The 27,991-nt window shown below is 46.7% G+C and overlaps 1 protein-coding gene across 1 annotated transcript; it reads left to right on the forward strand.

Annotated features, from left to right (window-relative positions):
• On the forward strand, positions 1-25,705 carry rnd2 (Rho family GTPase 2). The gene is made up of 5 exons (XM_076753322.1): positions 1-419; positions 886-973; positions 19,956-20,065; positions 22,278-22,412; positions 24,554-25,705. Exons 1-5 carry the CDS (start codon positions 318-320, stop codon positions 24,821-24,823), a joined length of 705 nt encoding a protein of 234 aa, XP_076609437.1. The 5' UTR covers positions 1-317; the 3' UTR covers positions 24,824-25,705.
• The last annotated feature ends 2,286 nt before the right edge of the window (positions 25,706-27,991 follow it).

Raw genomic sequence — 27,991 nt, forward strand, 5'->3', positions numbered from 1 at the left:
AAGAGCAGCCTATTGAGTCAGCTGAGTGATGGGATTCATACGTGAATATTGGGAAGGCGTGGCCAGGAGTCAAAGTACCAGTTTCCAGGGAGGGCTGAGCGCGTCCTTCCTCTGGTTTTGGTAGCAGACCAGTCAGACGAAGTCTGTCAGGGGGACCTGAGAGCTGCGCGCAGGACAGGAGGAGCTGGACAAAGCGCACCGGCTCAGCGCATGTATCTGCTCCTTTTTCTTTCCCGTCTGCGATTCCGCCGCGCCTCGTATCGGATGCTGGATGCAATCCATCCCCGCGTCAAGAACACACCTCAGACGGACAAACCATGGACAGTCTAGGCAGCCGCTGTAAGATTGTGGTGGTCGGGGACACGCAGTGTGGGAAAACGGCGCTCCTGCACGTTTTTGCCAAGGACTGCTATCCAGAGGTGGGTCTGCCAAAAGTCTGAACTTAGTCTTTAATTTGGGGACAAATGAGAGTGGGGAGCGCGTTAGAACGTCAGGCTGAACGGCTCAACTTCAGCACTTGTTCAGCAGGTTTCATCCACCTGCTTAAAGGCAGAAATGTTTAAAGCGCAGAGAGAGAAAGCGCCGGTGGAGAGGGAGCCGGAATGCATGCCTGTAAAATCACGAGAACACTCCCGTGATGTCTGAATGGACTTTAATTGTGTTTGCAGTGACTGCCCATAAAACTTTAAGGCGTTGTCTTCATCTGCTGTAACATGACTGCATTTCTCAGAGGAATTTCCAGTATCAGCTTTGCACTGAAATGTCTTTGTCTGCTGCATCGTTTCAGATCTGATGTTCCCATCAGTCTGAACTCTGTGGCCGTGCAAACACTGGCTCACCTTGTGCCTCCTAATTGGATAACCAAAATACATCCTTTCTTTTCAGAACTACGTTCCCACAGTGTTTGAAAACTACACGGCCAGCTTTGAGATAGACAAGCACCGGATTGAGCTGAATATGTGGGACACGTCAGGTAAGACTTTCACGTCTCTCTCTCTCTGCACCGTCTCTTAAAGGCTGACATCAATCCTCTCCCGGCCCGACCGTGGTGCCTGTCCCTGGCTGCGACCGTGGGAGGACAGCCTCCAACTCCCCTCTCCAACCTCTCGCAGTCATCTCTTTGACAAATTGCTTTGACCTTGCCCACTTCATATGGATGTCTTTTCTTTTGAGTTTTTTTTTTTTTTTTTTTTTTAGCTCAGGGCATCTGCTGTTTGTGCTTTGCTGGAAACTTCGGTGCCAGCCGTGTCTCTTGGTGCCTTGTGATTGCATTCCTCTCTGGGCTGTCCACTGTGTGTGGCTGTCTCTTCCCATGCTCTGGCCTGAGGTCAGGCGACTGTAGGGGGAGAGAGGAGTGCGGGCGTGGATAATTGAGACAGGATGTGCCTGAAGGGAGCTGTAACTGCCCTCACTGTTAAAGTGTTTTCCTCAGAGTTTGACCAGTGTTCTGCTGACATATCGACTGATACTGGGAAGGATATTTGACATGTTGCTGGTCTGACTGAGTTTCCTCCTTTGCCACATTTTCAGCTCTGATATTAAATTGCATTCGCTTTGCAAATTTCATCCAGAAATGTGTTGATGAGTCAATAACATAAAGAGTAATGTTTGCTGAGTTTGCACAGCTGGCCGCCACACCTCCCTCCCTTAACCCTGAAAGAAAATCATTCATCATCTTCATTTCAGATTCAGTCATCAGCTGAAAGTTTTAGTGACTTGCAAACATGTAAACGTTGCTTTAGGAGCGTTTCCGCCCTGAGTAAAGATCTCCAGGCGTTGAAAGTGTCACATTTAAACATGCTGATGTGCTTGCCGGTGACGTCAGCGCTGTGCCATCAGAAGGGGACTTTCTCCGACAACAAATCATCCTCAGTTTGTCTGGTCGATGGCTTTTTATGAGATTTCTTGCTGGGGAAGTCGATTTGGTCACCAGGCAGCCGGTTGCATCAGTGAGACTCCTGCATAGAAAGCCACGCTCTACTTTCATCCCAGTTGTGTCGGAATGGGGGGGATTAGCTTTCCTGAGCTACTCTGAGATCTGGTCTCATCATGGTCATCTCAGGCTCGAGGCGTCTGTCGGCTGCCTGACGAGCGACGTGGCCAGTCAGAGGACTGGACATGGGATCCTCTCGGGGGGGATTCCTTCTTTAACGTAAACATTCCCAAACCTAAAACCATCTTCTGTGAGAGATGATGAGTGTTTTTATGTTGCATGGTCAGTTAGTGAAAGAATGTTGTTTTTCCCTTGGGCCTCATGGTGACCGGGAGAGTAAATCAGCTTGAGCCTGCCAGTCAGGGGTCGGGGTCCCGTGGGGCCCGGGGCCACAACAAGAGTTTCTTATCTCTGGGCTGGAAGAGTCTAATGAGTAGTGGGAATGTTTTGCTTCTGTCCATCTTTTAAACCCTAAACCACCTTTGGCAGTGTTAGCCTTTAATCTTCAGCCAGGAGCCGCCCACCCCACAACAAACATGACGTCACCCAACCCACTGGGTGTGTGTGAGTGTGTGTGTGTGTGTGTGTAAGCATGTGTGTCTCCGTGTGCGTTCAGAGGTCCTTGTGTGGCTGTGCCATTATTCACTGATTCACAGCAAACACAGATGTTCATATTTTCTCTCAACAAGAAAAATAATTGGCTCGCACTTGGATGAAAAAGGCTTTCATCTGAAGAAAATGGCATGTCTCCTCGTTCCTTTTTTAGAATCTGACTTTTTTCGCTGCTTCACCTCTCTCCTCCTTCACCTCCCCTCTTTGAGCTCTGTATTTTTAAATTCTCTCATGAACGCTCGCAGCAGCACCGGTGTAGTGGCCGAGCTTTTTGGCGCGGTCACGCCATCGTTTCATCATTTCTAACAGAGGCATCTCAGACTGAAACCGATTCATTTCAGTGGAATCGCTGCGATCAGTGGATTTGCTGGTGGATGTGAAGGAAACGTGTGACATGCTCAGAATTGAACTTCAGCAAACTTTGACCTGTGAATTCACTCTGCAGGCCACTGGCAAGCCGTCCTGACAGTCCTGACCTTTGAGGCACCTGGAAAGTCCAAAATGGAGGACCTGATTGTGGTGTGCCAAGACAGATTTCCTCTTTGTGCCACTTTACCCTCCACAGAAACAGGCACCACCAGTGTGCGAGTGCCCCGCAGAGCTTTCAGTGCCTTCTGTTTTGGGAAAGCTTGCAAATGAATTCATTTCATTTGGACCTGACATTTGCGTCACTCACTCCTCCGCTTGCTCTTCCGAAGCCACAGCCTCCACCACCCCAAACATACAGCTGTTTTTTAGTTTTTCTTTTTTGACAACCAAGCTTTCAGCCTCTTCACATAAAGTATTGTCTGCCTTTTAATTGCTGGTGAAGTCTGCCCGCTGTGGTCTGGCTGCGTTCACAAAACATTATTGATCGCTATCCGAGGCGAGGCTATTTAAACAGCTTGCGTCTCGCCTGGTTCACGTTGCTCCGGCATGGTTAGATGTGTATTGCCATTAAAATGCTCTCAGCAGTCGTTGTAGCATACAAGTCGACCATTGATTAGTTTGGTCTCATTAATTCTGGTTCTTCCACAGGATCTAGTCCTTGCAGGATGGGTGAGAACAGGAGTGAGGTGTTTGTCTAATTGAGGTCATTACTGGGTGTAAATCTGTACGTGTGGATGTTTGGGTTGCAGCTCTAAATGAATATGGGTATTTTAAGGAGCATTAAACAAAAAAAACATGGAGGTCTGGCGGCTTCTGGCAACCAGAGGGCAACTTTCAGCTGTGCTTTGTATTCTGCCCTGCATTCAGCCCCCGACCATCTGGAGAATTAAATCAATTAGAAAGTGATTGAATGGAATTCCAATGAGGGAAAACACCGTGTCTGTGTACATATGTGTGTATTTATGTTGCGCGAGCGAGCAGCCACATGGCGATGGATGCTGGAGTCTGTTACACCATTGCATGTGTTGCATGCGCGTCTTAATTGACTTTTAAAGCAACCCGAGCTGTAAAGTAGTCAAAATGTCAATGCGGCTTGGTGATAACTTGTCTGAGGGCCATTAGTGATTACCATCAAAGCTCATGGGGCCCATTGGTCGTCAGCCAGTCTGGGTTTTCTTACCAAGCCTGAGGCCTTAATGCACTCTTCCTCTCTTCCCAATATGGCGAGGGTGCCTGGGAAAGATTCCCTCCAGCTTTGGCCTCAGACTAATACCCTACTAAGAGGAGTGCGTGCTGTTTCTTACGAGTCCAAGTCATGACAGGCCGGGTTTCCCCAAACTTCCTACAGCAGTGCACTCACGTCTCTTTCTGTTTCTCTCTCTGCTGCCTCTCTAATGCCTGACCTGATTCTCACATGAAGACTGGAACTCTTACATTCTGTTCAGTCATGCTGGAGTGTGCTTTCAAGTGGCAATCCACAGGAATCTTGTTTTTCTTTCGTCTTTTGCTGACATCTTTGCTGCTAATCGCTCATGCTGCTGCGTTTTTTTTTTCTTTTTTCCCCCACTGTACTTCCCAGAATCTCTTGTCATTCAAAGCGCGCTCTCATCCCGAGAAGTTCTGTCAATGAAAATTTCAGTTTGTGTTGAGTTTTTGGAGCCCGATCGGCGATGCTGGCTATTGCTTCTCATTGCAGCCACCCAATTCTTTCTCTATTTGTTTCCAAACAAAGTGCTGCTGCTGTTGCCGGGAACATGAAACGCATCACTTGCTGTGCAGTGGAGGATTTTTCCTGCAATAGACCTGCCTGACACTGGGTGTTCACAACAACAAATACAAAAGCTTTCATGAACCGTCTACAGTTTGAAGCGCCATTGTGCTGCACAGTCAGTGATGGAGAGCAGAAAAACACGTATTCATCCGAAAATGTCACAGATTCTTAGACCGAATATGCCCTCACGTGAGATTCAGAGCCGTTTCTCTCTAATGAGTCTCCCTCGGTTAAAGTCAGGTTTCGTGTTTACTTAATGGCTCATTTCTCATAACGAGGCCGTCACATGTTTTCACAGTCAGAGGTGTGATTGTTTTTAACTTGAAAGTCGAGACGCTGCGAGTGTGTGACGCCACTCCCAGCGTCGGCGTTCGCTCAGAGTCACAGTCTGGCTGTCTCCCTCCCCTCGCGCCGACTTTCCAACATTCCTGATGCCTTTATGCTCTTTAAACTCCGCATTCTCAGCGCACTGGACCAGTGGGGCATCCAGAGGCCTGTGAAAACACGCTGAGTTCAGTGGGCTTTCTGTTCCTCAACATTTTCCGCTTGATTAATCTTTAATAGAGAATGAGTGAACTACAACCACAACGCAGCGCGGAAATAAAACCAACAGACCCTCCCTCCGCCCTCAGACCTACAGCTCACTGAAGCCAGAGGATGCTCAGGAAGTGCTATCAGACCTGAGTAGCGAGCATGCTGATCACAGGAGATAGCGTCATCTGCTTTTGGCTGTTCTAGTCGTTCTGTTTTCCTCCTTGAATCACTGCTGTAAAGTTAGACTCAATGCTAAATGATTTAAAACAAAAAGACTCTCATGTTCCTTCTCTTTTCTCTCACAGTTCGAGAATGAGATGGAAAGGCAGCTGCGCAACCGCAGACAGCAAATATACTGTACCTTTTGTTTATTTTTGTCAGCATCCTGAAGGGAGGATGACGACATCCTTTCAACTGTTGTTCTCCAGCCCGAATGTATGCAAGGAGCCTAAGCCCTGGAAGTTGTTCCTGCTCTTTGCCTAACCAGCCCAGGGCAATAACTGCCTAAACCAAACCTGTTTTGATGATGCAGAACAGGCTGGAAGGCACTCCCCTGCACTGGGGGAGAACGCCTGCATGACAGTTTTGGGTAATGAGTAAACAGAAGATAGCGCAAGCGTGGTGAAATACTGTAACTTAAAATAACTGTTTGTGCATTCCTAATTAAGCAAACAGATACTAAACTGAAGAAGATTGGAAAGGGCCTCCTTTCCAGCTCACGCTGAAATGTAATGCAAAAGTAATGGTGCTTTCAGTTCATCGGGAAGTCTGTAAAAGGCGAGGAAATAGCGAAAATTGCCAAGCACATCTTCTCAGAGCCCAAGGTGACATCTTTAAATAGCTTTTTTCTTTTACGACCAGCAGTCCAAAACCCAAAAATAATCAGTTGACAATAATATGAAGAAGAAGAAGAAGAAAGCATTTTGGAAGATGGAAACAGACTCGCTTATCAAAAGTGAATCATTTTCTCCTTAATGAATGAATTAATTGTCCCTGCATGTTTTCCTGTGGTTCTTATTTCAGATATTACCTCACCATTATAGCACCACAGAGGACACACGGATGTTTTCCAAAGCATTTCTGTGCCTCCTGTTTCGCATAATTACATTTTTCTGATAGTGACGGAGGCGCTGCCTCTGCTGTTCTTAGCGATATGGCTCCAGAGATGGAGGATCGCTCCGCCGCTTTGAAATATCACAGCTACTGTGTGGATTGCTGTAACGTTTTGCACAGATACTCGTGAACCCTAATGACTTCGGCGACGCTTTGGCTTTTCTTCTAGCGCCATCATCAGGCTGACATTTAGCTCAGAGGGCCGCTGTGCCGTCTCACACCCACCGGCATGGCTGCAGACTCTGACTCATGAAGCATGAACAGGCATGTCAGGTGGAACACGTGTTTGTCAAAGAAACCCGCTGTTCAAATCTAAGGGAAGTTTTCGTTTTCAGCTCAGTGGCTGAGACACAGAGAACAGTCTGTAATAATGTTGTTCGACTTGTGACTGCCGGGTAGGATCTTTGCAAGCGTCGGAAATAAACTTGGGCCTTTGTGCCAGATCTTGCACAGAGGGGTGCCGCTCTGTCCTCTGGGAACAGAAGAATCTGAGAGAATATATTCCAGCTCCTCGTCGACTCTCATCCCCGCCGGCTGCAGGTTTGGGATGAGCCTGCAGCCTCTCTGGCAGCCTGAACCTGATAATCCCAGGGATTACAGTTAATGGTTGGAGCCCACAAAGACGTTTTACATCATAGAAATCAACCGGCGAGCGCTGCGTGCGGTGAAGTGGATGTGCAGTAACGTTTTGTAGCCGAGGATTTTAGCGACCTCTGAACTGATCGCTCCCATCGGGAGCAGTGAGTGTAAAAATGCAGAAATAACTTCCTTTGATTGACTGTAAATATTTGAATTCACTCACTAATACATGCAAATAAATACATTTCATCTCCAAATAAGAAAAAGAAATGTAAATTTAGACACCATTTGCTTTACTTAAAAGGCCACTGAGAGGCTGTTGAGAGCCTTAAATGTTTTTCATTACACAATAGCTAAAATGCATTTTACAGCTCATTAAATAAAATTGCTCCATGGTCACACATGAATGCTTAATATAGCTAAGATTCCATCAGCATGAATGAGGATGCATGCATACCTCATAGTGTAAATAACTATAATTATTTTGGCATTTTAAGAACGAATCCTGCCTGTGCTCCAGTCATTCCCTTCCTGCCTTTTCCCTCTTTGCACACGGTCTCCAGCTCTAAACTTCTTGAATAACGACAGCCTCATGCACAGTGCTGCACTTCATTGCACCCTGCATCTCTTGAGTGGGTTTGTGTGACATTATGGAAACTCTGGAGGGCAGCCGGCAGTCCTGGCTGCCGGGCTGGATGTCTTGGTTCCTGAGCAGGCAAGCAGCTGTGCTCCATCCCTGGAGCTCAGCGCTCCGTGACTCATATTCTTAGACTATTACACAAAAGGTCAACAGGCTGAAGCGGAAATGGCTGCCCATATGTTACAGTAGCTGTAAGAGGAGATGAAGAAACAAAGGGAACTAGAAGAAAAGAATTGTTTAAGTGCAGGAGAACATGATGAATCTTCCCTGGAGGTGCGTTGTCGTTTATCTTTTTTTCTCTGTGATATTTATTTTTTCCCTCTTCTTCCTCTTCCCTCATTGATGTTCTCCATCTCTGATAGCCTATTAGTCAAGGCGGCTGCTGAACCGCGCCACGCTGAGGTCACCAGCAGTCAGGAGCTGTGTTAAGCAGGCGGTGGGCAGAAGTGCTGCATGAAAGCCAGCCAGGCACACTGACAGGAACACACAGGCTGTAATTACCCCGCAGAATATCTGCTCTCCTCAGTAACACAGTGAAACACACACACACTCGTACAGAGGCTTATGCACAGAAGTGTAGGATGCCGCCTGCACCACGCAAGCGTTTAGCCGCCGCTCTGCCTCTTTTTGAATGCATACAAAACGTCCGGACCATCCTACATGTCCATCCGCCCATAAACAATCAAACAAGCACTCCTTGGAGGCCCCAGAGGATACGGCATCCTCCTCCTTCTGATCTCTTATCTCTGTCAGAGGAGCCTGTAAATGTGACCATGGATACGGCGATGAGCGGAAAGCCACCACCCGTTCCTTCACCACATCTCAGCCCCCCAATGCACTGTCAGCTTAATGCTGAGCACCAGGCAAAAGTGTATAATCTCCTTAAATAGCATGTCCACTGCTTAACAGCGCTGCACGCCGCTGATAGGCTGTATATGACTTTTACTTGCGTTAATGTGCCAATGGAAGAATCAAAGTTATTAGGGAATGAACATTAAGTGGACAGAATTAAAAGGAGTCTTTTGGTTCAGTACTTTGTGAAGAAAAAGAGCACTTAAGGCTTTTGATGAGCTCACACTGACTCAGATTACAAGCCCGGTCTTAAGCCTCGCCTGCTAACAGAGGAGGATATTATAAAGACTGACACAGAATAAAAGGATAAAATGAAGATGTAAAACTGTTTTGTTGGCAAGCATGTAAGACGGCGTGAATACAAAGGAGCAGATAGGAGAAGAAATTGTAATTAGCAGTAGGAATGCTCAGCAATGACATTGCTGCCATTATTTAACAGCATCTGATGTAATTACCTGGGTGTTAACCTGACAGATTCCTTCTGAAAGGCTGATTTTAAAATACATCGGAAAGCAGCAAGTGTCACTCAACAGTATACCAAGTGTACATGCAGAAGTTAGCGTGCGTTGTATTCATATGATATCAGCCGTGTTACTGACATACAGGAGGTATTTACACGTATCTCAACTTTAACTAACAGTGAACATAAAGCAACATTCAAAGCTAAAGCTGTTACATTCATTAGCAGTCTCATTGATTAGCAGTGCGTTGATATGTGGCGTTATGTAAACATCTCGCACTAAAGCTTCCTAAAGTTCCTAATTTTGGCGTCTGCAAACTCCCGAGGGAAATTTCTTGCTCTTTAGCTGCTAAATGCTCTGCGATGTTCACCGGCTCATCTCTGACTGTGTTTTTCTGCCGTTTGATGGGTTTTTAGAGTTTATTCGGTGAAAACAGCTGCAGGCTGCGGCCCAAAACGATGCTGTGAGAGAGGTGAGAGTGAACCGACGCTGTGGGTCGGACCACGAAAACAATGAAACTCATTATAAAGCTCTGTGAGGCTGCAGATTCAGGTGATCGCTCTCTGCAGGTTCATCACTACGAGTGACCTCTTCCCCATTCGGCACATTGTTTTCTTCTAACATATTGTTAAGATAAAAACACCGTTTGTCTCTGCTAACAAATTCATCTGATGGATCTTCAGCAGCTACAAGACGGAGCGAAAGAGAGATGGATGCAACAGATAAAAGACAAACATCTATGTATGTGTGTGGGCATGTGTGTGATTGAGGGGGGTTAGTGTATGGGAATTCCAACAGCTCTGACCCCTGACCCCTCCTATTGTTTCTCAGCTGACCAGAGGCGTAATGGGGGCTGTGGAGGGGCGCTGGGGTGGGAGCCGGGGGACAATAAGGCTGGAAAGCGGAGCAGCTGCTTCGACCAATAGGCAGCCAGATTGGGGGAGCGAGAGGCTGAAGCGAGTCAAAGCATGGGAGGCGTGGGGGTGCTGCCCTTAGCGCATGTTATAAGAGCAGCAAGTGTTCGCCGGATTGAAAACTGGGAAAGGGGACAGAAGGAGTAGACAGAAGGAGAAGGGTACATCTGTGCTTTTCCCACCCCCACCCAGCCACCCAGCCACCCCTCCAGGCTTTTTGTTGTGAGGAAGGTTTGTCCGTGGAGCCCCCCGGGACCTGACCCACTCGGGTCCTTGGGGATGCAGACACAAAAACGCCAACTGCAGTGCTCTTGCTACAGGCCAAACACGGGGCTGCGTATGGCGATATGAATAATCCTGCCGACGGTTTAATGTTGTTTGTCTATTGTGTGACGAGCTGCAGGAAGCACGCTTTAATTGTGCGACCGCTGTCTTCATTGACCTGAAGTAACGCGATCTATGGCACGATGTGAAGGAGCAGGAAGTTCTTGATCCTGAGTGGAGTCGCTTCACGGGCACATGGACTCGACCATGAACTGGGAGCTTCCATACTTGAATGTCTAATTTTGCTTGTTTTAACAGACTGAGAGCTAACGACCACCTGTTTGATATTTTCTGCTTTAGTGCTTTGACAGATCCGACCTGGACGCGGCTTCCATGTTCCTGTGGTAGCTTCTTCTAGATTTACCGTCGCTTCATTTACATAATTTAGGGAAGAGGCTCCTGCACAGATGCACACAGGCCAATGAGCCAAAGCAAAATAATTTCCCCTCATAAATATTCAAATAGAAGCAAGCTTCTTCATTGGAAATTCATGAATACACAACAAATGACAACCCTGCTGGAAAACACTTAATTCTCTGTATGAACCTGTTTGCTTCTGTTTGCTGGCTTGTTTAAATTGGCCAGTTAAGCAATAGTGAATCCAGTGATGCTTTATGATACTTGATAGATATTTATGCAGATGTTAATCCAATATGTCGTAATGTGATTCAGATTGAATTAAATGTGTAATGCTGGGAAGAGAAATTTCAGCAGGCCAGTAAATGTGATGTAATCACCAAAAACAAAACATCAGCATAATAATGTGCAGCAGTGGAATCCAACAGAATACATTTACTTAATTACTGGACTTAAGTACAATTTTGGAGTACTTATGCTTGAGTATTTCCATTTTACTCTACTTTATATTTTACTCTGCTACATTTATTTGACAGATTTAGACACTTGTGACTTATACCAATACTTTAACTAATACGTTTTGAGTCAGGTTTTGGATGCAGGACAGTCATTTTACACTGAGGTATTGCTACTTTGTACTTGACTTACAGGTCTGATTACTGGTAATGTGATTACAATAATGCATTATATCACCCTGGCAGTGTTCATGTTTTTAGAACATTGGCTTTAAGAGACGAGACACAAACTAATGCACCCTGGCACTGAACCAGGCATTTGTTCTTATTCATCATCATCAGCAGCAGCCGCCGCCGCAGCAGCAGTGAATGCCTCAGTCATCCAGTCGGACAGGAAACCCACCCAGGGAAGTGTGGCTCTGTGTGTTTTCTCCCAGTCCACTCCCTCTACCCAGTGCCACAGAACCCGCTGCAGCGCCAGCTTTGATCAGCCCACTTCAAACAGCCACGCTGACTGGTTCTGCTGCTCCCAAAGCTAGCGCTCAGTCCCTCTGGCCCCCCACCTCCACAGGAGCAAAACCCTCTCAGCATCCGTCTGCAGCCCATCCGAGCGTAAGGGGATACAGGGAGAGAGGCCTTCTTTCACCTCCATCCGTCAACCCCCCCCGCCACCTGCACCTCCCTCACACACACTCGACAGATCCCATCATTTATGGATGACTTTATTTATAAACAAGATCCAGTGTGCTCTCTTTCTCGCCGCTGCCGCTTTTGTGGAAGTGAAATTGCTCTTGAAGTAGTGCCATGTCTCCCTGTTGGCCTCCCTGGGGGGTAGCAGAGTGGGCTGGGGGATAGATAGCACTGTGATAGGGATGTGTTTGGATGGTTATGCACTTGAGGTGGTGGAGTCGATGGAGCAGAGGATGTCCTTTTCCACTCACAAGTTGTTCTTTCATATGCCTGTGCAGCTGCCGTCTGCATGTTCTCACTTCTCCCTTCATATCAGACGGACAGCTGCGGACAGAGAGGCTGCAGTTTGTGTTATTACAAGTTTTAATGAAAATCTTCGAGCAGGAGGAGAAGTTTCGAAGAGATTGAAAGATGTGTAGGAGTGGAAATAAAGAATGTGATCTCTGCTGTTTTACAGGTGAAAGAGGTGACTTTGAATACTGTGTGTGTGTGTGTGTGTGTGTGTGTGTGTGTGTGTGTGTGTGTTTGGGAGGGGATGATGGTTTTTGAGGAGGGCTTCAGAGTGGGTGTCTAACGTTGGCAGGAAACGTTTTGGCATGTTTTCAGACTGTCCAAAATGCTGCTGCAAAGCAAAAACAATGCTCAAAGCGGCTTGAGGTTGTTGTTTTTTTTTTTTTTAAATAATTTTTATGTAATTGAAATGCTGTTAATAAGCTCAGAAAATCAGTTTTAGCTGCACCACCGTGTTTGGTTAATTGAGAAATGATTATAGCAACTACGTGCAGGAGAATGTTTTGCTCTGGCACCACCTATAGGTGGCTTTGGGAATGACACAGCGGCAAACAGGAGTGTGCACCCGCTCATGTTCGTGCATAATCAGCAGACTTGTGTGCTCGCTTGCGTGCGTTTGTCCAGCACAGTATAGTTGATGTTGCGTTGCATTGTGGCAAAAGTTGAACGAACCCTCTGCGTCATCGCGCTGGACACTGAAATGAGTGAGGGGGGTGTGATTTTTCCCACAGGTCTGACGTCGGTGCAAAGATGGCCTTATGCACTCAGAATAATTAGGAAGACGCGATGCTCGTATAAAAGTCTGCACAAAGTAACTTTAAATGTGGTGCTTGATTTTGGTCAGAAAATCACCATTTTGCCTGTGCAAGCGAGTTAATGATTGATTTGAATGTGTTTGGTTAATGCTGCCAATAAGGCCACCCAGGCCTGCTTTCAGAGTCCTGAAAGCCAATCTGATCAACTTTGAAGGAGTGAAACTGGATATTCCAACCAGCCTCCTTTCTTTAAAGATTGCCCCCTCCTCCTCTAAAATCTTCTGTTTTATGTGTTCGAGTTGAGCAACCAAACAAAAAAATAATAAAGAAAAAAGACTCAGAGTCTGTGCTGGACAGATCGGAACCAGCTGGGGTCAAACACAGACTGGTTTGAGCGGTGAAAGAGGTTGTGCAAAGAGCAAATAATCTTCAAGCCGGCATCTGGCGCTCTTTAACTAGCCCCTGTCTGTTTTTTTTAAACTGTGTTATTTGGTGGATCTTGTCCAAACAGTCTGCTGCTGCTGCTGCTGCTGCTTTGACGAGACTGAATGGTTCTGGTGTGAGAGGCTCAGAGCTTGAGGAAACACAGAAACGGATAAAAAAAATAGGTTGTGCGTGTGCTCCCTGTGCACAGCCAGCAGTCGCTCACAGCTACTCGACTCCCTCACACAAACAAACGCTGGGTTGTGTTTGTGTTGTAACGTCTAAACACATGAACCTCTCCAAGGAATTAAGAGTGTCACTGAGGGGTGTGCTAATGCAGACTGCCAAATCTCAAACATTTCCAAGGAAAGTAGAGACACGATTGATGTTTCTTTTTTTTTTTTTTTAAGTGAGAATACGTAGCTCGACACAGGAAGTGAACGACAAAAGAAGCGTTGTCATCTTTATAAGCAAAGCGCTGCACGATCAGAGCCAGATCAAACAACAGGAGATGAAATGCATCGCTGTATCTCTGGCGGATCCAGAGCGTGTCTGTGTGTGAGATCATAAAAGAGGGGCTGGGGGTGAGGAGGACCCCAGAGCGGACGCACTACATCTCCATACCCCTGGGGCGAGCGGGAGGCAGACAGTAATGCTGCTCTGGACCCTGCCTGTGCTGTCGGCGAGGTGGCCAGCTCTGCTTTTCAACCTGTGATTGGACAGCAGACACAGGCATTAACTCCTTGGCAGCTGAGCTCAGAGCAGATCAGTGGAAGGTGCTCGACGCCCTTCAAAGGCTGCACTTCCTCCGGAGGGAGAGCGCAGGGGCTTTGATCAATATCCCTTGTGAGAAGGCTGCAGACATGGAAGGTTAATGGCCATTTAACCCAGTGTCACCTCCACTGTCCCGGCTGTGTGCTAATGCCTTTGAAAACTTGACACAGCCATCTCTATTACAGATCAACAGCTTTGTCAGTCTGTCTCTGTGTGTGTGGTATATGCACTCGTGTAGCCTATAGGTCAAACAGCAGGAGCAACCAAAGATAGACGCCCCCATCCAGAGAGTGGGCCAGCAGAGGCTGCGTCATCACAGCCTTCTGAGTGATTTTTCACTTCATTGCCTCAAGCTTCTTATTTAAGGCTGATGCAAGTTGCACAAAATCTGGCTTTCCTTCCAGAAGTAAACAAAAGCAAAAGCAAAAGCTAATGCTAATGCTTAAAGTTAAACTCTAATTTGGAGGGTGATTGAGATGCTGATTATTGTCTTCTTAGAGCCTCATGCACACTGCATCAACGTGTAGAGATGTGCCGGTGCCTAGTTTCAGTTGCTAAGCTCTGATTGGACAGTTGCTGTTGGGAGGATGGGTTTAGCAAAGGATCACTTGCACTGATCACCTCCCAGGTTCAATATTGCAGCACAAAGTATATATCATTGCTAGACATTTAGAAGTTACATCACAAAAGAAGTAAATACCAACAAACCATCCTCTGAACATAATTTTTCTTCAGAAGATTGAAAAATATTTGATCTCAAGAAGTACTTTCACGAGAGCATGAATATGAAAGACAATAACATATAAAAATCCATAACACTCCACTGAAGCCAAGTCTATATTTGCAATATCAAGTGATTCACTCCTCACTATCTTCTCAGAAAAATTAGAGAGACCCCTGCTGTGTTTCATGCATCAAGATTTAACATTTGTGTCTGAGATGCTCTCGATTGTCCTTTGAGTCACTTACTGGGAAGCTTTGCACATCGTGCTTGCAGTTACGCTGTGTGGAGATGTGCTGAACACACACCACACTTCTAAAATTACAATGTGTTGTTTTTCGTATGGATTAAACAAGATGGATATGATGTGTTCATTACTGAGCTTTGGAGGAGCCACGCTAGCTTCTTCTCTAACTCTCAGCAAGAAAGCAAATTAGGAAACCGCATTACAACACAATGATGTTATAAAACTGAGCAAAATGAATGCGGATCTTAATCTCTCAAACAGATTAAACGTCTCAAGGAATTAACTGATTTTCGTATCATGTGGAAATCAAAGGAAACCAGCGGCTGGAACGGTGTGAAAACTGAATCCAGAACTCTAAAACTGTAGAGCTTGCTTTTGAAAACGGTCAGCAAAAACATCAAGTGTGGATTGTTTGGAGCTGAAACACACTGGTGCGATCCTCCTCAATATGCAGTCCTTGACAGCCATCTGACGTGGCTCTGACTCCTCATGAGGAACACCAGTGTTACGCCAAACTTCCAGGAGGAAGGTCAGCTGGTCCATACATAGTAAACTGTATTAGATTGTGGACGCAGGACCGTAAAAGAAGGTTTTATTTCAACCTTATATTCACATAGTGAAACGCACGCAGGCTTGGTCAGATGAGCGGAACACTGGGTCAAAGTAACTCCACCTCCTCTCGAAGGGTGTCTTGGCAGCCGTGTCTGTTTATCTCTGTTTGAGTAGGAGCCCTGATTGAGGAGAAGCCATAACAGTTCACAACACAGACTGGACCGTCAGCCATGAAAAGTCTGCTCAACCTCTGAAAGGATGGAGCACCAACACTCTTCTTCTCTGCTTTGAGTCACCTCTAATCATCAATGCTCCGGAGTCATTAGCCTCCACGATCCCCTCGCTCTCTTGCTCACTTCTTCCTTACTTCCTTTCAGGGCCTCACAATGGAGCCATTTGCATCCCTCCAGGTTGCTACGATACTCGGCCACCCCGACTTGAAATGTTTTGGCTTTGCTTTGAAGGTGGATTTCAAGAGGAAAACAGCTGCGGGAGAAGAAAAAGGACGCAGTGTGTGTGGTGCTGACTGTGTTGTGTTTCTAAGGTTGCGGCTAACTAAATCACACTAACTGCTTTCGTTTATTTGGTGGTATTTGAGAGGGTGTTTGCTTCCTGATACCCTGCCTTCATTTGTGTGCATGGGTGTTTTTCAGAGTGCCTATATGGCCTAATGAGGCTGTTAGTTGCTGCTGACTCCACGCCATATGTGCTTTCCCCCCCTCACTCATAATGGTTTGCTTTTTAGCTGCATCTGCAACGAGCGTGCAGCAAACAGACAGAGAAAGAGAAAATTCCTGCTGCGAAGGTTCAGATTAATGCACTGAAGGCGGGAGGGCTTTGTTAGATGCTGATGCACACTCAATTTCACGGGCTTCCTGAAGAATCTTCTCCATCAAACTGCACCATTTGTGTTTTATTCGTGCGTTTACTTCATTGTTTGTCCTCACGAAATGGAGATTCCTGCAGAAGGGAATGAGCAGATAGAGAGCTGCTGCGTCTCAGACAGATTGTCCCAACGGGGTAGTCCAAGTGTCACGGGACAGGAGGCTTAAATGAAGTCATACCACAAACCCTGAAGCCTTATTACTGTACATTAGCGCTCCACTAAGTTCCTGTCCGCCTCAACATCCTCTGAGATATTCCTGGCCTTTGATGAAGCTCGAGTGACGGTTGGTGAGGAATGCTTTCCTCCCACCTCTGTCACCTCTGCTCAGAGGAGCCTCCTGCTGCAGCGTGGCTTAGCGCTAATTAGCCCTGTGGAAATAAAGACAGAAATCCACTTTCTGCTGTGAGAGATCACCGCTGCTAAATCAGGCTAATGCTAATGCTTGAGGAGGAGGCTTTTTTTTTTTCGAGGTGTGCTTTATGCGTGTCCTTGGCACGGCGTGGCAGGGTCCCGCTCCTTGCCAGGCATGATGGTTTTTAGCGGTTTCTGCCAGGCTCCCCTCCCTCACCCTCCTGCCCCATCCATCTCGTCCTGCCTCCGTCTGAAATTCAATTGACCTTTTGTTCCACCTCACAGTGAATGGGCACAGGCCACCTCCACCAATAGCCAACCCAGAGCTCTCATACCTCTTTATTTGATCTGTCCAGCCGCATCCAGTGCTTTCATTACCTGCCCAAACACCCACTGCACACCCACTCTCCTGCACTCCTCTACAGCTACATCCTCTTTTATCTCTGGTCATGTCTCTTTGCTGGAAGGAGGAGGGGGGTAAGTGCATTTCAGGCAATGGAGGTGATATATTTTACAATGAGGAGGAAACTTTTTCCGCCTGCCCCTCATGTTCTTGATCGTTATGGTGATTGGCTTTTATTTGCGCCTGCTCGGCTTGTTTTATACAGCACTTTTTCTCCGCTTCTCCCCCTCAGAGGACTTTTTTCTGACTTTGTAAAAGTGCTGAGGCAGCTTCCCTGTCGCTCAGGGCAGAAGAGCTCTGAACTGCTGCACTGTGACAAGGCCTGTTCTGACCGTGACCTGCCAATCATTTTGATCATTGGGATTGACAAATTGGTCCCAACGGCCTCGTTCCGGCCCCTAATTACACCTTAAGTCAAACAAGCACCATTGTCTCAACTTTCCTTCATCTGACATCTCTTCCCCTTCATCTGGATTCTGCTTTAATTCCCCGGTTGCTTCTCTCATCATTGCATGCTGCTGCACCTTGCCCTCTCCCCCGCGTCAAAGTCATTAAATCTTTTCTGTCCCCTCTCCACCCCCACATGCTCCGTCTCTTTTCTTCTTCAGCTCTAACCTCGGTACAGGTCTGCTGCACTGTGATACATACTAAAGACCAACTTCAGCAGCTACAGCACCTCATGTGTGACCACTACCAATCAGAGCTCGCTGTCGTACAATGTGTGCTTTGCTGACTGTTGGACTTGGCATCCGTGTGATTGGGCTTTTTTCGGTGTGTGTGTGTGTGTGTGTGTGTGTGTGATAGTCCTGCTCTCTCGGCAGTACAAAACAGCAGCAATTTTGTGTTAATAAGACAAGGAGGGGACTATGAATTCCTGATAACGTCCTGTAAGGTGAAGGCTAAAATAACATTTATTTTTTCCTTCTGTCTTCTGCAGTATATTACACTAAAAATGTGATTGCACTGTATTTTTAAAGGCAGAGAAACAAGGTTATCAAAAGTATCACAGATTTAGCTAAACTGCCTTTAGGCTTCTGCAGAGTTTAAAGGCACCACCTTGTGAAATTTCTGACTATGAGAGCCACATTTTGTTGCGGGGGTCCTTGTATTGTTTTCACATGCATCAAGCCCCCCTGTAGCAGTGCCAGGCTGTGCAGTAATTTTGCAGTAGTTATTACAGTTGAAAGAGGAAGATGTGACACACAGGGTCCCAGAAACACTTTCCCCCTGACCGGCCATTATGAATGGATCTGCTGTTTGAGCCATTAGGGCCAATAAAAATGCAAAAAAGTCCCAAAAATGCAGACAAGACTGAAGAACTTGCGATATATGCAGCGAGCAGCTTTCATTAGAATTAATAGAGCCCCGTTTTATAAGATGCTATTCAGTTATCTTAGCTCATCCTTGTAATGCATATCGACAGCGTTATCAATGCCGCAATGAAAGGAGAGAAGAAGAAGACTGCAAGCCGACATTAGCGATGCATGATTCCAAACAGTGTTTATAAAGTCTTATGAGACTAGACAGGTCTTCAGAATATTTGTAAGCGCTTAATGGCGTTTTGGTGAGAAACAGAATGTAAACAAAACCGTTCCTCTGACTTGGAGGCGCAAAAAGCATCAATTTTTAATGCGCAGCCTGTTGCATTGTTCTCCGCGGGGAGGGAGCAGGTCACCGTAGGACAGCTAGCTGAATGATGGGGGCTACAGGCCGCGTGCAGCCATTGTCATAGTCTCATTCCATCATTAACAAAGAGAACATAGTGATGCTAAAACAGGCTGTAGGACCATTGTGCAGACTCCATTTACCCTGCCAGACAAAAGCACGCTGCGTTTTACCCGGCTGACTGCCTATTGTGTCCGGTCTGGTATGAAGTGCGATAGCAGCAAGCTTAAAGATAATGCATAATTATCAGAATCAGTTTGTGTGACCTCAAGGGATTGGATGCAATATTGAGATGTTTTTACATCCATCCACGAAAGTGATTCACAGATTTATGCAAATTTCTAGCAGCTGTAAATGTAAAAAGAGACGATTTGTGACCAAAACTTCAGTGTCCTTGACAATGAATTTGTGCAGTCAGGGTGCGGTTCCTATCGAACTGTAAGAGTTCAGGTCTGTACCAGCTCCCAGGGGGGGCAGGAGGGAGGGAGCCACAACCACAGCCACATTTCCCAGAAAGCCCAGATATTTTTACAAGCCTCCTAATGAGAGCTGCGCGAGAGCAGGACCGTGTAACTGAGCGGCTTGTGAAAGTACAGAGGCACCACTCTGCCTTCAAATTTGATCAAGGTACAGAAATGAAAAGCGAGAGTGGGAAGAGGCGTGTGAGTGCATGTGAATCTCACACAGTCGGAAAAAAAAAAAGGAAGATTTTAAAACGAGGGCCATTTGAAGGAGAGACGGGAAGAGGGATGAGTCGAGAGAATTAAGGGGTTCAACCTTTAGTTTGGCCTTTGTGCTGGCATTCGCTGTTGTTTCAAGATGATAATGGATTGTGTGCGCAAGTCCTAAGGTCCTCAACCCACTATAATTCACTTTTGAGAGTGTGTGTGCGCGTGTGTGTGCGCTTCTCTGAGTAACTCCTCGACATTCCTTGTGAAGCACTGTGATTAAGGGAGGCTGTAACTGTGTGGAAGACCGAGAGACAGAGATACTCAAATATGAGCACACAACTGTTATGATCATGACTCATTTGCATCTGCAGGGTGCATTCAAGCTGCAGCGCGTCACAAGTTCGTGTCACATCCTCCGCTTTAATGGGTTAGCCGTGTATTAATGACCTCTGGGTCACCTTCCAGGGATGTGCAGTACTTTCTAACTGACACAGCATGCCATATGGTTGGGATGAAGAACCTCATGGGGTTAAGTCGGTTATAAACAAATACACACAGGAATTTTTCAGAAGACACCGTGACCTTATGCCATATGTTATTGTGTTTCCACAGGTTCCTCTTATTACGATAATGTGAGGCCGCTGGCGTATCCTGATTCAGATGCGGTTCTCATCTGTTTCGACATCAGCCGCCCGGAGACTTTGGACAGTGTCATAAAGAAGGTCAGTGTTCTTTATTTCATCTCCTCCTCTCACTGCTTCGGATCAGCATTTAATATCTGCTGTGACACTGAGGAGCTAAGCGGAAAAAATTCAGTTTTTCCTGATCAGCATCTTGTATCCGCTCACATTTCTGTGCCAGCAGCTTGCATTTTCACGGCTCAACAATGGAGCAAATCAGCAAGGAGGTTAGAGCCTCTCGTTCCTTTTTCTCATCGAAACGTCCGTGGCTACTTGACCCCCAGCCCTTTGAGGAATGGAAGGTCAGAATGAAGAATGAGAGGAGAGGTTTTCAGGCCGGGTGGGTTTGAGAGGAATATCAGATACGCAAATTAGCCACACCAGCCATATCAAAGGAGCCGTTGCAGAGCCTGTTCAAGAGCACTAGATTTGCTTTTCTGCAGGCATTTGGAATTTAAAATCTGAGTTTTATGCAGAGCAGTCGGCTTGATGGTGGCAGTTAACGTTTGCAAGGCGGCCTTAGTTCAGATGTTGGGGTGGCGGCTAACGTGTGGTAGCGGCCAGGCGGGGCTGCGGTCATGGATGTGTTTTTACAGTCGGTGGCAATACCTAGACACCCAGCATAATGGGTTTGTTTGCGTGCATGTGTGTCATGTAAAACAGGCATGTGCCTTTTAGTGCTCCCTCATCTTGAGGCCATGTGTGTGTGTTTGCCTTTGAACTGCACTCCTTGTGGGCTGCAGACGGTTCCCACGGCCGGCCTGTTGACGCGTTTAGTGGTCTGAGGGGAGCTGCTTAAATGCCCCGGCAGACTTTGTAGATCTAACCCGAGACACCTTTTTTCACCCACAAATATCTCACAAGCCTCGCTGCACTCTGTCAACAGGGGGAAGCAGAGGCGCCGTCAGGCTTCTGGGTTTCCCATGAATCCCCTGGCAGGGGGTTGCCGTGACCCCTGACCCCTAGCTGTCACCCGGGTAATCTCTGAAACTCAGAGGCACATGGAAAACCTGTTACACAATCACCATCCCAAATTAGACTCTTGACCTCCAGAAGCAAGCGGGTCACAAAGGTTTCTGGACGACAGCTGGGGGAAGAGAGAGGGTTAACCAATCAAAGCTTTTGATTGGATGTTAACGGCAGAATAGGGACGGCCTCGAAAGGTCAAAGGTTGCTTTCAACGAGAGGGACGAATGGACACCCTGACATTCTGCACACGGCATGTGGGATATTTCAGGGCTGTCGGCCGCTGTTGTGCGTTTGCGTCGCAGGGAGGAGAGGCTGTTGGTTCAGCTGAGGAGTGACGCTTCATCTCAGGGTGATTTTAGAAGGAAGACTGCTCAACCTTCTCTGCACAGAACCTGAAATAGATTTGTTGACGAGGTCTGTGGGAGGAAGGTATAACTCACATCAGGTACGAGCCCCGACCAAGCTGGCGTGTGTGAATTTGTCGTATTTTCACACGGAGCTTGCGTCCGTGGTGCTTAGAGCTGGAATTATTAAAACAGTTAATCGACAGTGACAAACATTCGCTTCTTCCAGCTTTGTTGTTTTCTCTTCGCCTTATGTGAAAGTAAATTCAATATCTTTTAGTATTAGTCAGACAAAAGAAACAGTGTGAAGGAATTTGGGAATTATGTGCATGTTTCTGTTCGCTGCAGCCCTGTTGTTAATATAGATGGATGAGTACGTTTTACAGGACTGCCACCATTTACTTCACTTTTAATTAATTCATTCATCGTTGAGTCGATAAAATGACAGAACTTAATGGAAATGTCTATCACAACTTCCCAGAGCCCAAGGGGATGTCTTCACGTTGTTTTGCTCAAACAAAAACCAAAACATATTCGATTTACATGAGAAAAAAACAGCAAGTGCTCCTCAATTTTTGCCTGATAATGACTTAAGCAATGACTGTATTATCAAAACTTTGATTGAGAAGTGGACTTAATGCCTCGGCGCTAATGTTTTATATTCCAAAATATGGAGGAATTGACCTCAGCTGCTCCATTAATCTCACAGTACAGTCAAAGTAGTAAAAAAAGCACTTACAGACATTTTACTTTCCCTTTGACTCCTTCGCCGAACAAATGTCTTTTATTGAGAGAGCATTATTCTCCCTCGAGCTCAGGTGTCCAGAATCAAAAAGCCAAAGGTCGTAGCTCATCCGTCGGCACAGACAGCTCTGCTCTCATATTTGGCGGTGAGTCAGTGATGTATGTCTGTGTCTCTCTGTCCATTCGTGTCTCAACAGTGGCAAGGGGAGACGCAGGAGTTCTGTCCCAACGCCAAAGTGGTGCTGGTGGGCTGTAAGCTGGACATGAGGACAGATGTCAACACCCTGAGGGAGCTGTCCAAGCAGCGCCTCATCCCTGTCACCCACGAGCAGGTAAGAGCGAGCAGATGATGGATACGTGAGGGGAAAGGAGTGGGGCAGAACGAGAGGAAGGCAGCTTTGAAAACAACAACGGATGCAGAAAAGAAATCAGAAAGCAATGCGGCGACTGTGTGTGTTTACTCCATGTTGGATCAGCGGTGGAGCTGCCTCTCTGGTGAGGTCCCACGGAAAGGAAGCGTGAGAGGGGGCTCATGCAACACAATCAACCACCACAGAATAAGAGCTGTGTGAAAGCCCTCGGGGACACGTTGCTGGCGCTGGCGTTTTGACTGAAATTTTGCTGACAGGCGATACAGAGTAAGGTTTCTTATGGCGAGGGCTGAGGAAGAGGCACAGGCGGTTAGCGGGGTTTATGTCGAGGGACACAATTTTTCGCCTGAAATGAAATATTCATGCAGATTTAGGGATTTTCAAAACGCAGGATGAATAGAAAAATGGACATTGATAAATGAGGGAGCCCTTTTATCGCATGCCGCCATGACCTCTAAGCCAAGGGGATGGGGAGGAGAGGGAGGGGATGATAAACTGTTCTGTAAATCTGCGAATTTTAATCAGCTTTCAGCGTGTTCATTTTGTGCTCTCCCGTGTTGGACATACAAAAAAAAAAGTGGAGGGGCTTTTTCACCGCCACACAAAAGCCCTCAGAACAAAGGACCCTTTTTTTTTTTCCACCGCTGTCTGAGAGCTCGCTGGAGGCTAAAAGCACGCCGGCTCCAAAAAATCAGCAGCTGAAAAAAAAAACAAAACACACAGTTCATGTAAATAAGATACATAAACAAAAGGCGGAGTGGCAAACCGCGGAGCTAATGTAAAATAGCTGGGGACCATTTGTGGCCAGGCCTACATTAGGCCATTGTTTCGCTGCTTCTCAGTTTTCATGTGAGGGAACTACTGTTTGTCCCCCTGACGTGCCTGGAAACTGTGTGCCATGCAGCGGACGCCAAAGCCGTGCACAATAAACATTTTGGTGCTCTAATCCAATATCCTGTGTTGTTATCCTGCTGTTGATCTTAAATTGAATTCCAACACAGCCGAGGAGTCGCTGGCGAAAGTGACCACGGGGGTGAACTCCAGACATTTCCGCGCTAATCTGTCTGAGATCCGATCGAGCTTTTCCGCTTGTCACGGCGATCTCTACCTCGGACCCCCTCCCGCCGCCGCCGCCGCCCCCCTGAATCCCGCCATTCCACCTAATGAGGACTTCATTGCTTCTTAAATGTGGCTCAGCGCACGGCCGTGATAACAATCAAACAACAAAGCGCTCTGTGTTGGAGAGTGTGCGATGTGAGGGTCACGGGAAACGCAGTCCCGTCTCATCTGGAGCAACCTTTGCACATGTTGACGCTGCGTGAACGTGGGTATAAAGTGAAAAGAGGAGACGAGGCTGGACTGTGGCGGAGAGAGAGGCCGAGGGACTTTGAAATTAAATTTGCTTCTGATTTGATCTCAAGAAAACAATTTACAGTCTTAATTAACTGGGTGTATTGTAACATCACACAGGGGTAAGCTCCAGTGATGGAGGACTTCAGCCTCTTCTCTTTAAATAGCTGCATAGAGCATGTCAACATGGACCCAGTGGGCTCTGTGGCCACTCTGCTCCCACTCTCTTACTACACTGAGACTGAGGACTCAGAGCATCTACATTATTCATGCCTCAGATGGAGGAGCTTCATTTGTCTCCAGACATGTTTAGACCGCTGACATTCAGCCTACGGCTTAGATCGGACTCTTTGTCTCAGATCTGCCTCTTTCAGGGACTTTAGTCTTCCGCTGTTGACATGCGGTGCCTGCTTATGCAAAGGTACAGTGAGGCGCGGTGGGATGAATATTGCGAAATCTCGTTTCCTTTGTGAGGCGCGGCACCTTGATATGAAGCAAAGTCGTGTCTAACACCTCTGAAAATCAGAGGAAACAAGAGAAAAGACACAGTTTTGTCACGGTCATGAATTCAGCTGGAACAGAAGCAGAAGAGTAAGCTACTGAAAGGAGAAAAAGCTCAACAGAAGGTGCCACAGAGTCACACAAGGTGGAATTTGTGGCGCTGCAGATGAAGTGGTTTATTCTTCCTGTAAAGCATTTTGTTGCTGCGCGCTTGCTAACTGTCTCCCGCTTTGCTCGTCTCCACCTTCCAGGGCAGCGCGATAGCTCGACAGATTGGGGCGGTGGCCTACGTGGAGTGCACCTCCAAGGTTTCGGAGAACAGCGTCCGGGACGTGTTCCACATCACCACGGTGGCGTCGGTGCGGCGGCCGTTCAAGCCGCAGCTGAAACGCAGCAGTTCCCGCAGAGGCCTGAAGCGAGTCTCACAGCTCCCGTTGCCTCCCCTGCCGGGTCGGACTGAGCAAATGGACCAAGCCCCGGCCATGAGGAAGGACCGGGCCAAGAGCTGCGTGCTCATGTAGAGACCCAGTACTATAGATATATATATGTATATACATAAACACAGAAGTATATAACAGAGGAAGTCTATTTATTGTTTTTTGTTGTTTTCCTCGTATCTTCATTTTTTGCACTGCAGAGGAGTGAGGAAAAAAGAAACACTGCGCTGTGGAAAGAAATGCTTTGGATTTTTTTCTTTTTTTTATTGCGTGTGTGCATATTTTCTAAGCTGTTTACATATTTGTGTTGTTTTGAAATGATGACAAATTGGACTAACCCTCTGGATATGAGGGAGCTGTGATAGTGGAAGTGCCGTCTAGTCCTGGGTATTAAAGGGGAATTAATTTCCTGAAAGCGCTCTAATAAGAGGATGGCACCGCGGCGGTGGTGAGAGTGAAGAGCATGTGAGGAGAGCCATGTTGAAGCAGGACATCTGGGGATGAAGATTGTTGTTTTCAAAGACAGGGCCGCTCAGCGAACATCAAGACTAATTGTCTCGCTGCGCCGTCTCAGGTTGCTTCCTGTTGCCATATTTGAGAGGAACACGAGTATGTACAGCGATGCTGAAAAGGGATTCTAGTGATACGATGAATGACGGCTCGAACCAAACGTTAGGAGCTAAAAATGACATTTTGTAACGCTGAAATATCGTGAAGGTGTGTGTGAGCATTGCTGCCACAAGTGCATTTTAGAGAAGTCACACCATATCTGATTTTATTTTGCTCATTTAACTCACTGTTTTTCTCATCAGCTCCGTCTGTGTTAGTTTGATTCACTGACGTTCATGCTGTTGTCACTATTTTAAAGGTGTTTCTTTGTGGAAAATTAAGTGGTAACATGTTAGGGCTATTTTGTTGTACTTTCACTGAAGTCTAAAATAAACTGACTGAGTAGGGAAAGGACAGAAAGTTTCATTCCTTCTTTTTCATTAAAAAGCATCAAGGACACAGATCATCTGATTACTACAAACTGTAAGCGTCTCATTACTGCGAGCTCAGACGGAGCGAGTCAGTCGCTCACAATGCTCGGTCTTTTCTCAGCACCTTCCCATCCACCCGCTTTCCTCGGCCAGCCTTCAGAGCCATGTCTGTAAATAGCAACCGTCCATTTCCTGTTTTAATGTCATCTCTGCGCTCTCGTGTTGCCCTGCACGTCAAACGGGAGTGCAGCCCGAGGAGCGAGTCAGTCTTTCAAGGTAATGTGCTCTCTGTGCAGACCTCTCAGCTGGCAAAAACAAAATTGAACTGCAATGCAGCAGCACCGGAGGACTAATGTGGTGTTTTTAAATGACTGACTCCATACTGTTACAGGAGCTCAAGTCTATTCTGCACGACAGATGACTTGACATGTGAGCTCTTTCATCCGCAGAGAACAATTTGGCCGTCCAGTTGATCCTGAAACTCCAGCCCTTTCAAAGTTGTTTTTCCCTGAGCTGCTTCTGTAAAACAGTCCATTGGTCAGACTCAGTGTAGACAGTTTCTCCGAGGGAGCAGGACTTTCTGTCAGGAGTGTTTCTGCAGCTGGCGAGCTGCTGTATCCTGACAGCGTTTAGGTGGAGGTGATAGTGGACGGGCCCGTCTACTGTAAGTCAAAACACTCTGACAGCAACTGAAAGCTTTACCTTTCTAACTGTCAGCGTTGTCAGGCAACTTAACTGTTGTTACACCCCTGCTAGACATTAAACGATGACAGGACGCGCACAAATGATGGATGAAATGTCAGAGAAACTGGGATTGATGAAGAGAGAAACAAATAAAAGGGGAAGTGAAAGTGGTTGTGTGTGTGTGTGTGTGGGGACGTTTTAAAAGAATATCCACCAAAAATACAGTATATCACCCGAGTATCAAATACTCGCCTCCTGTAGGCTTCAAAAGTGGCTCTGAAAGGCTTCCAGCTTCGTGCAGGACAGAAGCTGTAGACTGGATTTAATTTACAGCTGTCACAAAGGATTCACAGCGGAGTTATGGCTGAAAAAGGGAAGCAAAATGTACTAAAATGTCTCTGGAAACTTCTGAACTTCTCATCCTTCATCGATCCATACGCTCTAGAGCAGCGGTTCCCGTGAGGTTTGTGACCTGCGAAGGATCACAGACCTCATGGGAGCTGAGGGGTCAATCAATGGAAGGACGGGGAGAAACGTTTCAGCTACACAAAAAGGTATCTGGCTTTTCTCTTTTTCAGTGAAACACAGGAAAGGTTTGCTTCTTCACACCTCGAAGAAGCGGTTGGTTTAACTGCTCACAGCTCAGGAAACCTGCGATGAGCAGTCAAAGCAAAACGGTTGAGAGCTTGTGTTCCAGATAACTGTCGCTTTGCAGACAAATCACTAAATTACTTCTGTTCTTGTGGAGGCAACAGCGAGCCATACTGTATCTCCGCTGTGGTGAAACTATGCGTTTGAAATAAACCAAAGCTTGGGGTCGATGATGGAGACGTGGAGAAGGCTGCAGGAGTGGATTAAGAAGTTACTATGAATGTTTTCTTACTCCGTTTTTCATTCTAATCTAATGCAACTGCTGTGCAAATCCAAGCTACTACGCTATTTTGCAAAGGAGCAAGTTACAAGCTTTGGGAGCAAGCTTTTAAGCCTACAAGGATGTGAGTATTTGACGACATCCCACTGAAAATCTTACTTAAGGCAGAAGAAGGAGGCGGGACATTTCGCGGATGAACACAGGAGTCACAGACGAGCTGTAGGAAGGTGTTGCCCAGGGCAGGAAATGAGCAGTGGAAATGAGGCCAGCACCCACAGCGGGGGCACAAGACCTGCTGTGCCCCTACAGTTCAGACTGACACTTAAAGAGGATTAGTATTGTGGTGCCAGGATGTGTGTGTGCGTGTGTTTGTGCATTTAACAGAAGGGGCAGTGGGCAGCATGGACTCTGTTGCAGTGGCCTGCATTCCCCCCTCAGCCTGCATATCCATCAAATGAAGCAGTCAGCCAGACGCTGAAACAGACATGTGCATCTCGCCAAGATGAAGACAAATCAGCTGCCGCCTTGCTTGTAAAATTAAACCGGCATCAGAGTTTATCTCGACAATCTACTCCCACTCACGGGCAGGTTTATTACTGCAGGATGTCTAGCCTCGATTTCAGCAATCTGATCAGCCGTTTGCCCTTTACCGCTGAGACGCCGGGAGGATTAGAAGTACCTTTGTGGGTTCACGCTCTGATTCTGCATTCTTGAATT

The sequence above is a fragment of the Chaetodon auriga genome, chromosome 16 (genome assembly GCF_051107435.1).
Source record: "Chaetodon auriga isolate fChaAug3 chromosome 16, fChaAug3.hap1, whole genome shotgun sequence".
Classification (NCBI taxonomy): domain Eukaryota; kingdom Metazoa; phylum Chordata; class Actinopteri; order Chaetodontiformes; family Chaetodontidae; genus Chaetodon; species Chaetodon auriga.